Source organism: Gambusia affinis, linkage group LG11, assembly GCF_019740435.1.
Source record: "Gambusia affinis linkage group LG11, SWU_Gaff_1.0, whole genome shotgun sequence".
In the NCBI taxonomy this organism is placed as follows: domain Eukaryota; kingdom Metazoa; phylum Chordata; class Actinopteri; order Cyprinodontiformes; family Poeciliidae; genus Gambusia; species Gambusia affinis.
In genome coordinates, this window is record NC_057878.1 from 12,843,995 (window position 1) to 12,862,061 (window position 18,067).

Sequence of the window (18,067 nt, forward strand, 5' to 3'; positions counted from 1 at the left end):
ATAGTGCTTTTATAGTCATAGTCAACCAATCGCACTTATACATTTTGGGGTAAGTGCCTTGCCCAGGGGTATAATGCTATGTAACAACAGGAAGCTGGAATCAAATCAACAACTTTTGGATTGACAGACTCTACCCAATTAGTCACAATCGCCTCATGATGTGAATATATTAGAAGGGGATGTTTTAGGTTTGATGCCGTGAATGAATAAGACAAACATTTTTCAGTATTTAATGGATCACAGCTGATCGGCCGATTCCAAAATGGTGCTGCTCTAATTATTGTCTTTTTGCAAATGATTGATTGAAAGCCCTGACCTTATTCCAAGACAAAGCTTGTGGAAAGACACGAGGGAGGAAACCCACAAACAACCCAAATTTCAGTCTGATCTGCATGTGGGGGGAAGGGCTGAAAGATCTTCTACGATCCACAGTGACAAAGAAGGAAGCAGAAACTTAGCTCAGATAAAGTCGTATTAGGACACACAAAATACTGAAAGCAAATACTTTCTTTTCCATGTCGCAAACATTATGGATTGGACCATTTTCCTCTATAAGCAAATTACCAGATGTCAAAAGTATTCATCAGAAATGCATTATGTTTGGGTTAATATAGACTTAATCCCATTCTATATTGCTGCAGATGGATATTGTCTTATTGGATAGATGTGGAAAAGATTATGTCAATTGATTAGCAATACAAAACTTATAGTCATAGAAAGATGCTTATGAATGATGGTTGAGTTTGATCATATGGGTTAAAACATCCTGACTTCCCATATCTTCTTATGTAGGTTAAATTTTGATACCTCCTATAAGGACAAAAAAAAAAAAAAAAACAGATGCATTTTCAACACATTTTACCAGTCTTACCAAACATGATTTTATTAATATAGCTTTTTGTGTTTTAATTGACAAGGCCCCAGCAAAGTTTGTATCCACTTTTTAAATTATAGTGTTTATGCAACTAATGTGTAATATCCAGCAATTCAAAAACTGATAAAATAATGAACTACTCAAGAAACAAACAAAAAATAAATAAAAAATTCTTAGCAATCAGAAAGTACTTCACTGGAGAAATTGTTTTTGCTGAGTAGGTGCAATGCTGAGCTGGTTGTGGTCTCATATCTGCTGGTGTCAGAACATTTTGCTGTTTAGGAGTCACTGCAAGCATGCAATGTTAATGTGGGTGCAGGCGTTGTACTGTCTCTGCGTAGATCACAGATTAATAACTGTCAAAAACAGACGCGGTAGTCATTTTGTGTGTGAGCGGTTAGGGTCTGCAAGCAGCATGCGGACTTTGTGGTTCATGAGTGCATTTGTCAATGTGATGTTATGGTATTAGCTGTCCTATTTAAGATGGAAATGGAACATGAATTAGGTTTTCCCTTTTCGTCTCACTTATTTTCAAAAGCTAAAAAGCAGCATGAAAATTAGATACGCTTCTTTTGTAAAAGTGGCTTGCTGTGCTAAAAGATGGACTGCTGTGAATCACTTAAACAAACCTATTACAGCTTTACGCTTTACAATCTTAACAGCAAAGTGATGAAGTGGCATCTGTGAAAATCTAGGCAATAAGGATCCACGAGAAGTTGCTCTTTATAGAAGGTCTAATATTAGACTGTTTGTTTTACACACGAGCATTTCAAATTCAGCTGACTGTGAGTTGTCATGCTTCACAAAAAGGGAACTAGCTCTTCCACAAAATTGCAAAACCATGCAACTCACATTGCTTTAGTCAGCTGTGCTATCCAAACATCCAAACCTAAAAACGGAAGAAAACCATCTTAAAAGCTCATATATGAACTCTAAAAACATTTTTTTTAAAAAGCATGTTCTTTTAGCTCACATTGTATGCACATAAATATGTGCTCCGTGGACCATTTCCCTTTGATAAGAGCAACTTCCTGTTGAAGCAAAAATCAAGCGTTTTTATACACCCAAAATAACTGCCTGCTCTTCAGAGCGAGGATATCTAAAAGCTACACCAAATGAAACAGCGTGTACACTTCTTACACTGTCTCTGTTTGCCAGTAAATTACTCAACGTCAGTTGCAATTATTTGCTGAATGTCGAAATAATAAGAGACATAAGAAATTTTTTTAACTTTTCAAATTAAAAAGTTTGTAAATTTCGGGTGAAATGCTTGGTCATATCCTTCCAAGAACATCTGCTGTAGTTTTGGCCCATTCCTTCAGAGAGAACTGATGAAAGTGTGTCACGTTTGTATAGACTGCCTTTCACAACCGTTTTCTACTCTGCCCTCAAATTTTCTATATGACACAGACTGAGCTTTTTGATTGCCACGCCAAAACATCTTCTTACTTCTAGGGTGCATTCACATCAGCCCTGTTAGTCCACTTTAAGTTCGTTTGTCTAGAAAATCCAGTTTGTTTGGGTAGGTGTGAATGCATATCGAACTCCAATACTAAGAAAGCCAACCCTGATCCGCCTAAAAACCTCGGTCTCGGTTCGGTTCACATGACCTTGACGTGGTTTGAGTGCAGTGAGTACAGGTGAATCGGAGACCGCTCCAAAAGCAGGAAATTAACTACATTGCAGGCCATTTTGGTCAACGTATTCTTCGCTCCACTCTGTGAGTTAGCGTAGGCGTTGCGTAGGTTGCCATGGCAGCGTGTCTGCGTGTGGAGTGAGGCTGATAGAGCAAGGAAAAGCAGAATACAAATGGTTTAAAGTTATTTTACACCAGAAGGACTAGTGGCAGCAGCAAACACCTGGCTGAACTCTGCACTTACTAAGCGTATCGTACAAATCATTTCTCGGTAAAACTGACTATTTTCTAACAACTGTTTTGTGAATTGCATCATTCTGTTCTCCAGCAACACCCTCCACAACATGATGCTGCCACCGCCACACTCCACAGCTGGAAAAACATTCTCAGTCTTCCAAGTTAACGCCAACTTCAGTGATGTCACATCCCTAAAGTTGCCGTTAGCAAGTAAGACTGGTTTCACTGTGAATAATGCAGAGTCTTACGAGCCTCAATCTGCATCTCCACAAGATTTTAGCTTTAGTTCTTGGGGTTGAGTCACACATTTTACACCAAAACACTGACTTCTCAGAGACACAAAACTCTTGCCCTTGATGAAATGCCTTCATGCCTTGACATTTCCATGACCTTTATATTTGCACTTGTTTGAATAAATAAGAATTCCTCATGAAAATTGTACGCAAGGATTAATCAGGCTTGTGAAGGTAAACAATTATTATTAATATCGTGACTATTATCCTTTGACTTCCCCATGTTGTTCTGCTAAAGAGTTAGTTTGTGTTTTTTAAGGTTTTGTTAAAGTATTATCTGTAGTATTTACAGTAGGTGTAGTAGGACGATGTCATATCACTGTGAACTAATTAACATGTCACCTGCACAACTGGAACAAAATCCAGAAGTGAATTTATTCTTGATGAAGGCGGACCAGATCAACGAGTTTCAGCTGATCTCGTGAACTGATACAGGCAACTGACTGAACCAACTTAGCTTCGCATAAAAAGATGGATGTTATCAACATTAAGGCTTCTCGACAAATTATAGGCAGTTAATACGTCTGAGAATATCCTTCAATCCCACTGATATGAACACATTCAGTTTAAGTTGAATTAAATTTCTAAAATCAGCTAAAACATGCAATTAAGTCTGATTAGATGTAAGCCTGAAGTACTATGACCTATTTTATTTCCAACCACTTCACTGTGATGTGACTTCTTCTTACTATTGGTCAGGAAAAAATGACTAATAACTCCACATAACCCTTGCTTCAAAAAAATTCAGAACTAATGCTTTAAAGTAAATTGTTTTTGCTATCTCACATCTTATAGATTAACCGTTAATCAGAAACTTATAAAGCCATGACGTCATATTCTGGGCTTTCTCATTTGAACAGAAATTTTTAAATTCTCTAAATAATTCCTTCATTAATTATTCATGTATAAAATATTTAAAAGGTTAAGTAATTTGGTAAAAACTGAGTCTAAAAGATGAAAGGTTTGTTCTTATTTATTACTAGAAAATAAAGAGAAAGGTTTTATGTAGGTTTTGATAGTCTAGGTGACTGATATAACCTTTATATGATTCCATGGAAACATGTTACTAAACGTTAAATAGATAAAAGACTCATTTCAGGAACTGATATCAAAATTGAGCGTAAAGGATAAATCACCAGTCGTAATTCAGATCAACATGACGATCTTTAGGTTTATTATCTATTATTAAATGTCAGGTTACTTGAAAAATTAATATATATTTTCCTAGTCATAAATATGCATACCTTACAAAAACAGCAGTAAAAGAAAATATACATCAGGTTACTTTGGTACATCGGTATATTTGAGTCATTTCTAGAGAAGCGTAATTACACAATATTTTGAGCAACTCAGGAAAAACTACAGAGCAAATTCACCTTTGGTGATTATCTCTGGTTCTGCCTTGCTAAACCACACAATGATAAAATTCAGCTAAGTTTATTTAAATAATGGTGATTTGCAGTACATGTCATCTCAAGGCACTTTGCAAAAGAGAAAAAGAGAAAAACTGCAACTCAATCCAATCACACAGACAAGTCAATTATTCTGCGCTGATACTTATTATTAAACAGTGCAGTCAAGTTCACTTTATTACTCAAATTTGTTAAAAGATTTTCAATCTCAGGAAACTCGGCGGCACGTCTTTGACTTTGCAGCGGTCCCTCAAACTGAGCGTGCATGTCAATCAGTTTCTCGTCATTTTCAGATAGTGTCGGTTTTAAACAAACATTTTTAACTTCCTTTGGCAGATAACCAAAAGGAACAACTAGAAATTTGGGTTCAGTTGTTAATTTCTCTAAACGTCTTTGTAACAGTGTTACAGCTTAGAACTTGTTAGTTTATATTTCTGCTTCTTAAAAAAAATTAATAAATAAGTTGTGTTTTTAGGAATTGAAAATAATCTATGTAGATGAAAACTTTGTCTCTGGGGTTTTCTGCTGAATAAACAACAACCTAAGGCTTTAGTTGCAGGTAGTATTCACAGGTGCATTACAAGAAAATATTACATCCTCCATTATAATTCTTTTAAATAAAGAGTTTTATAGTGCAAACCTCACCACACCCAATGGATATTTTTGTTGAATAAAAATTTAGTTATCTGACAGTAGAAAAAGGTTTCTGGTGAATATTGTTGGTATTATTATAGGCTTCTTCTGTTTTTGGTTCACTGTCATTGAATTTGTCCCTGTATTTTAAGAAAAAGATAACCTGAGTAAATATAATGATGCAGAAAACATTGATCAGAGCCATTATCCAGATGTGCAGAAAACATTTATTAAACATTTATTTAAAACCTCCCAGGAGTGGCAGGCCGACCAATTCTGCTATTAAAAACAATTAACCTTTGATTGCTTTTCTAATTTGTTGATGTAGACCTACAGATATTTGTTTGTGACATACAATGTGAATTAAATACATAACTTGATTTTCTTTCTAATTACTTCTTCCTTTCATAAATCTGATCTTCGAGAGTTGTTGCCATGACAAGACTGACTTGGCCTTGTCAGGCCAAGTCAAAAGCCTGACATGGGTGTTTGGTATTAAAATTAATTTCCACTCTTGTGAGTCAACTGAAGTTGCTCAGAGAGGTACTGACTGCATTTAAGATATTGACTCTTCAAAGACCCCTAACACATTCAACGGTTCAAGTAACAAAATGTGACAGCGGAGTGATTTTATAGTCTACAGATGACGAAGCCTGGGTGTGAAACGCATGCAAGCAGCCAACAAACCAAACTGTTGACAGTTAGTCAAAGTGTCACTGTTAGAAATTTCCATAGAAACACCAGCAGACTTTATTTACTAGCTGCCTTTTAATTAAATGAGACAAAACACAACCTAAGTAAACCTGTGTCACTCACTTTTCACAATAGACTTCTACTTTCATCGGTGTCAGTACCAAAGACAGGAGGAGACAGAAACTGTTGTGGTTCAACAGATGAGACATCTGAGGGTTTATGGCTTTAAAAGTTTTCCAGCCCATAACTTTACGGTAACTACCGTGGGCAATTCAAATACTGTACAGGTTATCAGGTTTACAATGAGGTTAACAGGAGTATACTGTTGTGGGGGATTTAATTTGTTTTCCCCACACAATATCCTGTCCACCCTACCTTTTTCTGTCAAGGATGAAACGAAAGTGTTTGTCACATTTGTTTGTAAGAAGAGGTGGGAGGCAAACAGAAACAGGCAGTCTGATTACAAACAACAAGTAAAACTGAATATTCTGCTGGACAGCAACTCCAAAAAGGAGTAGAAATATAAAAATGTAAAAGACACAGAAAGTCCGATAACTGAAACAAGACTGCAACATTTGTACAAACAGGTAACACTAAACACTAATATGTGATGCTGTTATTGATGGACATGTTCATGATGCTGATGAATTAAGGTGTGAAAGAGTACTGCTGGTATCCTGCTGTCTGGTTACACAGATTTTCTTGATTTTACCTCTAAAGTTTTAAACTTATTGCTATTACTGAATATATTTGTCACTGAAATGAAGGGGGTGTGAATGAAATCACAGAAAGACACTCGTACTTTGACTAAGTCAAACTTATGAATTTTTTCCTTTAAAATTATGAAATTGTTAAAGATTACTTTTTTTTTTCTTGGCTCTTTTCCATCCATTTAATTTCTGTCTCCAGTGATGAATAATTGTCTGTCAGTGTTCATAATATTAGAAAGTTTTGGATAAGATAGAAGAAAAAACTGAGGATTTTAAGAAATTGCTGAAATGTTGCACTTTGATTGGACCTTTAAAAAGCCTTCCCAGATTTTGTCTGTTCATGATTCTTTGTTATATGAGTCAGTGGTTGTCCTGGATGGTTTTAGTTCAGAATTACTCACATTACCCATCTGTTGTGAATGGAAAAATTTTACCAAAAAAAATAAATAAATCAAAGTATAAAAGACCCTGCAACATTTTTAACTTGTGGCCTTGTATTATCTAAATTACTTATTTTTACATTAATATGCTTATATAGATAGCACTCCTCTTTACGAACAGATTTCCAAACGTAAATTTAAAAATTATGTTTTTAAAAAAATTCTGTCAGAAAGTCATTAGATGGGTGACATTAGAACTGTTGTCCAATCATTGTTGGATACAGTTTATGTCTTTCATTAGGTTAAAAAAGGACAGACCTAACTACAAGAATACCAAAACCTCTGTGAAAATCCTGCTCCAAATAATAAAACATTTTGGAGCTAGTAGAATAAGACGGACTTTTAATGCATTTCAATGTTACGGGGAAAAAAATCACAAGTCTCGAGCTGCTTCTTCCTTTGCGTCAGGCGTCTTTGCCTTCTTACATCATCTTTATTATTCCTATTTTACAAAAAAAAAAAAAAAAAAGATCATACTGTGTGTGAAAATGTTAGCTGGTATATTTGAGACCTTGAGATGCCAGTAAAAACTGTGTATGATGAGACAGTTATGACATTGACATAGTGATACATTCAGCTTTAGGACGTTTCTAAATTAGCTGACTTCAGTAATAACGCAGTCATGTGACAAATTGTTTCAGATAAAATAAATAAAATGCAGCACATCTATCTACAAGCTATAGGATAATAATTTGTTACCAGCAAAAACTGTGTAAAACTTAAAGCTATAGTCTATTCAAGACTTGATTAACTCAAAAGTAAAAATCCCTGAAGCTACACTGCCCCCTTTTGGTCATTTTCATTTAACACATCCTTTTGATTAACTGATTAAGGACAATATTTTTTCACCTAGATATGTCGTTTTTGCACAATAAAGTTGTAAAAAGGTTAGAATCATTTGTTTTAAAACAAGAAGCTTTAATTATTGACCATATCATTGAATAATGAAATTGACAGAGAAATTAGCTCAAAAGTAATTGAAAAAACAAACTGAAAATCTCTATGCTCTAATTATATGCTTTAACATAATGTAAAAGCTAAAAATGTACATAAAGTAGAAGGTCTAAGCCTACACTAGCAAAAAACAAAACAAACAAAAAAAAACTTATTAATTTGTGGCTGACAAATCTTCCTGGCTGGAACAGAAAGATAAACTATGTCATGGATTACTTACTTTTTCTTGCTACTCTGTTTCAAGGCTAAAAAATTATAAACAACATACAAAGTATCATTACCAAACTGATGATGAGGGTTATCTACAGTTAGAGTGACACATTTTAGTCATTGCTTTATATACCAATCGACTAACGAGAATATAAAAAAAATAAAAAATAAAAATATGTTGCACTGGAATGTAAACAGATGAAAATATCATCACAGATAATGACACTGCAAAGATTTAACAACATGCATAAGAACTGCAATGGCTGTAATTGAGCAAACAGCTTTGTCCTTTGTCAATTCTAAATATTATATATATTACAGAAAACGTGAAGAGGGTGAGTCTATACTTAAAGTCAAAGATTTCCTTGATGGGCATGTATGTGATGAGGTTGTTATGAATGAGAACCTGTGGTATTGATAAAGTCCAAAAACTCCAGTTTGGTCAATTCTGTCACCATGAACATCCATTGCTCTCCACTGATTTTATTTTCCATTCCACAGATCCTCTTCATATCCAGTATCATCCCACATAAATTAAAACAATGGAGCGAACACAGTTTGCTCCTTCTGACAAACAAATTTACACAGTTATTAACACAAAAAGTGACACCTTCTGGCACAAAAATGGCTGCCATGTCATGGTTCCTGGTGACGAATTGATTTATGAATCATGGCTGACATCTCCTGCCAAAAAGTTATAAAAATGTAAGAAAATGTCAACAAAAATATTTCATTGCATGTGAGTGCAGTGCAGTTTTTAAGTAGGCCACTCACCGTTTTCTTAGGGCAAAAATCAATATTCCTATAATAATTATGACGAAAACCACAACAATACGTATCCACGGATTTAACTCTGTTAACAAAGAATGAAAGTTTTTTTTAACAATATTTTCAAACCCATCACCACTGCTTATCAATTTACAGAGAATAAATATCACTATAATAAATAATAATTGTCCATTGATCACTTAACATTTGTATCGAAAGAAAACTTTATATTATCATTCAGTGCATTAAAACAAAACTGACCTCTGAATCTGGATATGAACATCTTCTCCTGCTTCCAAAACTGGTGCCAGACAATGCAGGTCAAGTATTTTTGATTAATGTCTTTAGGGATCTCCAGCTGACTCTCTACTGTTACAAATCCATCTGGGTCATTCTGCTGTGTCACAGAGTGATATCTTGTGAGACTCCAGCTGATGTTGGCAGCAGGAATCCCTCTCTCAGCTCTGCACACGGCCACAATCTTGTTGCCCCTTCGCTCTAACCAGGTAGACACAGCAGGAGGAGCTGAACCAACAAAGACAAGAAGGCATTAATATTGTACCTCCATAACATATTAAAAGGTTACAAAAATACAAAAGTACTGTACTTTAATAATTAAGAATACATTAAAAAGTATCATTAAGTTATCCAAAGTGACAGTAATGCTGTGTTTGAAAATGATATCTGGCATATATGAGACTTTAGATACCAGCAAAAACTGTGTATGATGAGATAGTTATGACACTGATATAGTGATATTAGTATGAATTCCTATATCCAAAACACACTTTTACGAAGTTAATTAAGTTCTTACCTGTGATACCCACTGCAATTCTATAATCTTCGTTTCCTCCTCTGTAAGTTGATTCACAACTGTAAGCTCCAACATCACTGGCTGAAAAGTTTGGGATGTGCAGGAATGACTGATCATTTGAGATTTGTATGGATTTTCCATCATTGCAGGAGTTAATGTTTTGACCCTCGTTGCTAAAGGAGATCTTGCAGGTTTTGTGTTTTAGTTCAATGTTCCAGATAACAAATATCGACTCAGTCTGAGTCCTGTTGCTGCAGATGAGTCTAGCATCGCTCCCAAGATTGAAGACTTCCTTTCTGTTAACTGCAAAAAATAATAACTCAGATTAGTTTTAGTGATTGCAGAAACTATTTTTGTACTATTCCTATAGAAAACAAAACTTTACAGATTTACTCATGTGAAAATGCTAGATTTCCTTGAAAAAAAACTATTTTTATCAGAACATAAATACTGTATTCAAAAATAAATTGAAAAAAAAAGAATCAAAACACATGTTGTTTTTACATTTGTCAGTTGTTCTTTTCCTAAAATGTTTCACCAAATGCAGATGAGCAGATAAAAATCATAAAAATATAAAATAAAATAAAATATTAGTTCAAACCAGCTGTTCTGTGATGTCTCAGAGGTTTGTTATAGAACACTTTTAAACAAATAGCACCATAAAGATGAAGGAATCAGGTTTTGTGTTTTTCTTTTTTTTTTCTAAAAAACAAAAATATTTTTCCAAAGTTTCAAAACTCTCACAGAGAATTGTTCAGTCCATCATCTGAAAATGCAAACAGCACAACACAACTGCAGCACAACTGCAAATAACCATAGGAAGGTTGTCTGCCGAAACCGACAGACTTTCGGCAGACAAGGAGAACATTACACAGTGAAACAGCCAATAATCATGTCATAAATCTGGATGAGATGCAAAGATTCACAACTCAGGTTGGAGAATTTTTCAACCAGACAGCTATTTGTTCTGGACTCCATAAATTTGGCATTACAAACGAATGTCAAGAAGAAAACCATTATCAGAAGAAACTCCTAAGAAGTTCAGCTCATGCAGTTTCTCTAAAATTGCATAAGAATATGATAAAAACAATCTTTGTGGTTGCCGACATCCCTGCTTTCCCCATTTTACTCTACCTCCACTGGTGTTATCTTTGCTACTACCTTGTAACATGTCTCTAAACATGTTTTCGACAGACTGTGTTGGTAGAAAGCATATTGGATGTAGATTACAAGTTCAACTTGCAATGCACTGAATTTCCCCAAATAACTAAATAATCGCATAAGTAAAAAATTTTGAGATTTCAAACCTTGAGTTAGAAACCCTTCCTCAAACAAAAAATATATCACAACACAAATCCACAATTTTGCATCTTCTTTGGTTGTCTTAAGGCTCCGTCGTGGGATTGTTGATAAAGAATGAACGTTTTTTTAACAATATTTTCAAACCCATCACCACTGCTTAATGATTTACAAAGAATAAATATCACTATAATAAATAATAATTTTCCATTGTACACTTAACATTTGTATCAAAAGAAAACTTTATATTACCATTCAGTGCATTTTGATGCACTGAATGGTAATATAAACAAAACTGACCTCTGAATCTGGGTATGAACATCTTCTCCTGCTTCCAAAACTGGTGCCAGACGATGCAGGTCAAGTATTTTTGATCAATGTCTTCAGGGACCTCCAGCTGACTCTCTACTGTTACAAATCCATCTGGGTCATTCTGCTGTGTCACAGAGTGATTTCCTATGACACTCCAGCTGATGTTGGCAGCAGGAATCCCTCTTTCAGCTCTGCACACAGCGACAATCTTGTTGCTCCTTTGCTCTGACCAGGTAGACACAGCAGGAAGAGCTGAACCAACAAAGACAAGTAGGCATTAATATTGTACCTCCATAACATATTAAAAGGTTACAAAAATACAAAAAGACTGTACTTTAATCATTAAAAATACATTAAATAGTATCAAGTTATCCAAAGTGACAGTAATGCTGTTTGAAAATGCAATCTAGCATATATGAGACCTTGAGATACCAGCAAACACTGTGTATGATGAGATAGTAATGACACTGATATAGTGATATTATTATGAATTCCTATATCCAAAACACACTTTTACGAAGTTAATTAAATTCTTACCTGTGACACCCACTGCAATTCTATAATCTCCGTTTCCTCCTGTGTAAATTGATTCACAACTGTAAGTTCCAACATCACTGGCTGAAAAGTTTGGGATGTGCAGGAATGACTGATCATTTGAGATTTGTATGGATTTTCCATCATTGCAGGAGTTAATGTTTTGACCCTCGTTGCTAAAGGAGATCTTACAGGTTTTGTGTTTTAGTTCAATGTTCCAGATAACAAATATCGACTCAGTCTGAGTCCTGTTGCTGCAGATGAGTCTAGCATCGCTCCCAAGATTGAAGACTTCCTTTCTGTTAACTGCAAAAAATAATAACTCAGATTAGTTTTAGTGATTGCAGAAACTATTTTTGTACTATTCCTATAGAAAACAAAACTTTACAGATTTACTCATGTGAAAATGCTAGATTTCCTTGAAAAAAAACTATTTTTATCAGAACATAAATACTGTATTCAAAAATAAATTGAAAAAAAGGATCAAAACACATGTTGTCTTTACATTTGTCAGTTGTTCTTTTCCTAAAATGTTTTACCAAATGCAGATGAGCAGAGAAAATCATAAAAATATAAAATAAAATAAAATATTAGTTTACCATAAACTTTCAGAGGTGACGTAGTTGTGTTCACAATTATATTTGAGTCAGTAGTTCCTGAGAGAGACAGAGATGCATGTTATTGAAATAAAAATAGATCAATAGAATTCACATTTCTTGAATTTCTTTCACTTTGTGTGACTTTGCAGCCAAAAATGTCAATACAAAATATTTGTGAATAACTGTGATATGAAGGAAAAGTGAGACAAAAACAATTTTAAAACAGAAATTTAAAATGTAGTTAGGGTATTATTAATATGGATTCAGAACATTTTTGCTCTGATAACTCAAAATAAAAACCAGTGCTAGCAATTGATATCAGAATGGACATTGATATTAAATAGAGTCCACTTTCATGTAATTTAATCTTAGTTCAAACCAGCTGTTCTGTGATGTCTCAGAGGTTTGTTATAGAACACTTTTTAACAAATAGCACAATAAAGATGAAGGAATAAAGGGAATCAGGTTAAAAAATAAAAATAAAAAAAAAAATAAAAAAAAAACTTTTTTCCAAAGTTTCAAAACTCTCACAGAGAATTGTTCAGTCCATCATCTGAAAATGCAAACAGCACAACTGCAAATAACCATAGGAAGGTTGTCTGCCGAAACCAACAGACTTTCGGCAGACGAAATATTAATATAAAATCATTAAACAGTGAAACAGCCAATAATCATGTCATAAATCTGGATGAGATGCAAAGATTCACAACTCAGGTTGGAGAATTTTTCAACCAGACAGCTATTTGTTCTGGACTCCATAAATTTGGCATTACAAACGAATGTCAAGAAGAAAACCATTATCAAAAGAAACTCCTAAGAAGTTCAGCTCATGCAGTTTCTCTAAAATTGCATAAGAATATGATAAAAACAACTTTTGTGGTTGCCGACATCCCTGCTTTCCCCATTTTACTCTACCTCCACTGGTGTTATCTTTGCTACTACCTTGTAACATGTCTCTAAACATGTTTTCGACAGACTGTGTTGGTAGAAAGTATATCGGATGTAGATTACAAGTTCAACTTGCAATGCACTGAATTTCCCCAAATAACTAAATAATCGCATAAGTTAAAAATAAATATGATATTTCAAACCTTGAGTTAGAAACCCTTCCTCAAACAAAAAAAATATCACAACATAAATCCACAACTTGTGCATCTTCTTCGGTGGTCTTAAGGTTCCGTCGTGGGATTGCTGCGATAATGGTTCCAACACGTCAAGTGAAGCCCTACCGCATGCACTTCCTGTGTTGTCACGTCACTCATCGTACACCTACACAGGATGAATGTCATGTCTAAAAACAGCAGTTTCATTTCCAGCTTTTCGCCTTATTATCTTCTTTTACAGTAGTGTGACAACTGACAATAAAATAAGACAAGCAAGCTACCTCACTTTAAATCTCATCTTCCACCTGAGAGCCTTGAAGACATCGTGACAAGCCAAAAGTCCCTTGCAGTGAAAGTTTAATTAAAGCATTCCAAGCAGGCTTATTTATGACATGTCAGTTTCTTACCTGCATAAGCAGTCAAAGCATCCTCATTAAAAGTTCCAGAGTAGAAAGGCACTGCTTAACAACTGTTTGCTGTCAAACTGAATTGGCGATTTGCAGTTTCAAACCTTTAGCGATCACAGAACTTAGAAAGGGAGCGGTGTGGTTACATTCTCCGATTTTTTTTTTTTTGTTTGTTTTTTTTTGCAGACTTTGTGGTGAGTACATGTTGCAATGAGACATCTGTGCATTGTGCCAGAGAAGAGAAAATAGGGTACTTTTACTCAGATTTTCCTGTCCACTACCCAGCAGTGTTCTCCACATAATGTGTGTTGATGAATACACTGTCTCTGCTTAGTATGAAGTGCAACTTCTCAAATTTATATAAACCACAAGACTTCTTCAACAGCTATGTCTCATTTTTTCTGACAAAACAAGGAATGAATGACCAAGATGCAAAGTGCTATTTTTGGGGAAAACCCAATACAGCACATCACCACGAGTAATCCTTAGCAGCTTTCAAGACAAGTGATGAATACTTACGTGATTGTGTTAAAAACCTTACAAAATTGTTGTGAAAACAAAATTTCTCTGTAATCTATGTCAGCAAATCTATCTGGGTTCCTTACTTGATAAAGAGGAACTTGGCAAACAAAACAAAAATCCCAAGAATCAAGATCAAAGTTTAAAAGACTTTAATAAAGAAAACGTGCAGTAGAGTGCTCAAAGAACAAATCCCTCTGCTCAGTAGAGCCACAGACATGTTTTACAGACGTAGACAAAAACAAAACAGCTCAGAATGCTTTCAGTTGGCAAGTGAAGTAATAAAAATTTTAAAAAGTTCTACAGGAAATGTGTTATTTCTTCACCAGCCTCTATCAGATAATTGATTAGTGTCAGATGACCCCAGAACTTGTAGATGTTGGTTTATGAGTGTTTGAAAAATGTTCTAAAACTATGTATTTTGCAGAGTATTGGTCATATTGCTCCTTGTTTCAGCTGATGCAGGTGAATTCTAAGAACCTGGACTCTGATTTGCAACATTCCTTCACTTTAATGTAGTCCAATTTTATATTTTCATTCTCACTTTATGAATCTTACTATGTAATCACTGCTCTGTTCTTTGGTGGTACAAATTTTGTATGCGTGGGAAATTAAGTGGAAGATACACATAAAAGGAAAAAAAAAAATACTTTACAAAAAACACGTAGTGCTTGGGGTCAGGGAAGATTGACTTGCCATCTGATGATTGTTCCAAGATTTGTAATAAAAACACTAATGATCAGCATCATCAGTCTTTCTCCCATTTTGGTTGTTGTCCAGGTCCAGCTGACAAAAAAAGAAAGTAAGAAACACAAAGAATGAAAAATGAAAATATTATTCCAAAGGTCCTAGCTGAAGTGGGACAAAATGGATTTCTTCTTGTTTTATAAGGTAATTCCCTAAATTAACTCAAATTAACTTTCATGTCTTGTAAAAGCAGAAAACAGCCTACCGCTGGTCTTTTGGGTTGTGAAGGTGTTATGTGGAGAACAGCGGCTGGTCGAGAAAAAAAGAGACCATTTATGAGATCACGTTTTATTTTAGATACTGGGTAAGGAAAGATAATTTAATAAATCACTCACCATTTCTTTAGTGCTAAAAGAAAGACTCCTGCTAAAGTTAAGATGCTCACCAAAGTAACACGTATCCATAATAGAGGCGAATTTGCTGTAGGAGAGAGAAAGAACAATTAACACTAACTATGTTAATAACTATGGAAGTTCTAACTAAGAAATACAGATATGTAAGTAAACAGTTCACTTCAGTCTGCAAAACTCTGACCTTCTCTGAGTTTGGGTACCAGAATCTTTTCCTGATCCCAGAAACGGTGCTGGACAATGCAGGTCAGTTCTTCTGGACCGATGTCTTCCAGGAGCTCCAGATGACTCTCTACTGTTACAAATCCATCTGGGTCCAGCTGAGTTTTCACTGCAGGCTCTGAGCTGCCTCCATAACTCCAACTCAAATTGGCAACCGGTGTTCCTCTTTCAGCTCTGCACAGCGCCACCATTTTGTTGCCCTTCTGCTCCAACCAGGCAGATAAAACAGGAGGAGCTGAATCAAGGAAGACCAAAACATAATTAAGCAAAACCTAATGCATCGATTTAAGAAAACTTTCAAGGTAACTATGCCAAATTTTTTGACTGTTCTTACTGACTGTTCAGTAAATCATGCAAACTGTAGTGTCACATAAAAGTTAACACTGGACGTTCTTTTTATTACAGGAAGTAAAAACATTGTCAACAGAGTGTATGTACATGTTTTTGTCTGTTAATGTTCCTCAAGGTTCTTATCCTGGAAATTGATTTAACTACAAAGGTAATTCTGAAGCTGCTACCCCCACGACCCGACCCTGGATAAGCGGAAGAAAATGGATGGATGGATGGATGGATGGATGGTAATTAAAAGTCACTTCTCACACTAAATGACCTACCTGTCACAGACACGTTGATGTTAAAGTTTTCATTTCCTCCATTGTAAACTGACTCACACTTGTAGAGCCCAACATCATCAGCTGAAAGGTTTGGGACGTGCAGATACAACTGACCGGTGGAAGTCTTTAGGAGAGATTTTCCATCTTTGCAAGAGTCAATACCTTTGTCGTCATTTACAAAGGAGATCTTACAGTTTTTGTTTTTCAAGTGCATCTCCCAGATTATAAATACAATGTCAGCCCTCGTCTTGTTAGTGCAGGTCAGGTTAATGTTGGTCCCAAGATTGAAAGTAACATCTCTTTTAACTGAGGAAGAAAATATTGGCGATTAAATGGTTAATTGCTTAATATTATAATTTAAATTCATTTATTAAACATATGTTACTCATGCATAAACAAACACACAAACCATCACGGTGGGAGAAAACAAAATAACACAAAGAGAAGCCATGCATGCTCTGGAGAGAGCCATCGAGCTAAAGGATCCCATCATTGCTGGATAAAAGACATAGATTGGTCATGACCAGCATTTCTGGGCCACATGTCTGAACGTTGTGTTCATATAGAAATCACAATTCCCAGTTTTTCTCTAACACATTTTACATTGTTAAGAGATTTTTCTAAGCTTATCTTCTTGCAGTCACTTCACACCTCACTATATATATATATATATATATATATATATATATATATATATATAGTGTATATAAGAAATATAATTGCAGACTTTTTCAAAATTAAATACAGGTGCATCTAAAGGATTCCGAGTGATATTCAAATGTTTTATTTCAATAACTCAAGTTATTAATTGTAACATGGCATTTCTATTAATAACAAACAGACTGATATTTTCAAGCCTTTGTTTCTCCTAATTATGTCGAGTTTCTGCTCATGCTGAGCTAATGAAAGCACAACATGAATAATTTGAAAATTGCATCAGACCACTAAAAAAACAACATTCTTAATACCGTAACGTGGGCTTTTACCAAAAGAATGTGTAAACCTGCTTTATTTCTACAGGTACTTTTAGATAAATGACCATCATCGGAGCACAAATTCTGATTTCCTGAAATGTACCCGTTCAAGAACATGAAACATTACAGTCACAAGTTTAAGGTGTCAATAATCCAAACCTGCATTTTGAGACCATGCTTCAAACACGGAGATGACCACAGTATAAATCCATGTCCTGTACATCCTCTTTGTTCGCATTTTTTGTGTGACTTTGTTTTAGGCTTGCCAAACCTCAAAACTTTAAAGATAATCTGTAAATGGTCACATAACACCAAGCTGCTTGCATTTCCTGAGCTTTGAAGCCACCAGGTACACTCCCACACAGAATGACGTGTCATGTCTGAAGATATGACCTTTCATTTGCCAGAAATATGCAAGAACACATTAATCTAGCCAGTGTTGTAAAGTTTTTTTCCCCTAAATTACTAATTGTACAATTGTTTTTTAAAATAATTATTTTATATAAAACTTTGAAAACCTTTGTAAGAAATTTTTGAGTCAGTAATGCCCAGTGTATTAATCATTTATAGTAAAGGTTGCCAAAATCTATAAATGCAGATGAGGAAGAAGTGAGTTAGTGTTTGCAACCCCAACCTCTTTACAGTAGTTTCCTATATTATGCAAAGCTGAGTGTCAGATGAGATTTTATTTTATTTTTTAAACTTTGCATCAA

General features: G+C 34.9%; 2 protein-coding genes across 2 annotated transcripts; both read right to left on the minus strand.

Annotated features, from left to right (window-relative positions):
* Nucleotides 1-7,417: 7,417 nt before the first annotated feature.
* On the minus strand, nt 7,418-13,614 carry LOC122840299 (cell surface glycoprotein CD200 receptor 1-like). Its single transcript, XM_044132573.1, has 8 exons — nt 13,510-13,614; nt 12,419-12,475; nt 11,823-12,125; nt 11,274-11,537; nt 9,675-9,977; nt 9,122-9,385; nt 8,867-8,945; nt 7,418-8,776 (listed from the first exon to the last, which is right to left on the minus strand). Exons 1-8 carry the CDS (start codon nt 13,571-13,573, stop codon nt 8,761-8,763), a joined length of 1,350 nt encoding a protein of 449 aa, XP_043988508.1. The 5' UTR covers nt 13,574-13,614; the 3' UTR covers nt 7,418-8,760.
* A 1,007-nt stretch (nt 13,615-14,621) lies between these two features.
* LOC122839427 lies at nt 14,622-17,672 on the minus strand. The gene is made up of 6 exons (XM_044130979.1): nt 17,514-17,672; nt 16,381-16,686; nt 15,729-16,001; nt 15,530-15,614; nt 15,400-15,443; nt 14,622-15,233 (listed from the first exon to the last, which is right to left on the minus strand). The coding sequence occupies exons 1-6, from the start codon at nt 17,590-17,592 to the stop codon at nt 15,196-15,198; spliced, it is 825 nt and encodes a 274-aa protein (XP_043986914.1). The 5' UTR covers nt 17,593-17,672; the 3' UTR covers nt 14,622-15,195.
* Between the last annotated feature and the right edge of the window lie 395 nt (nt 17,673-18,067).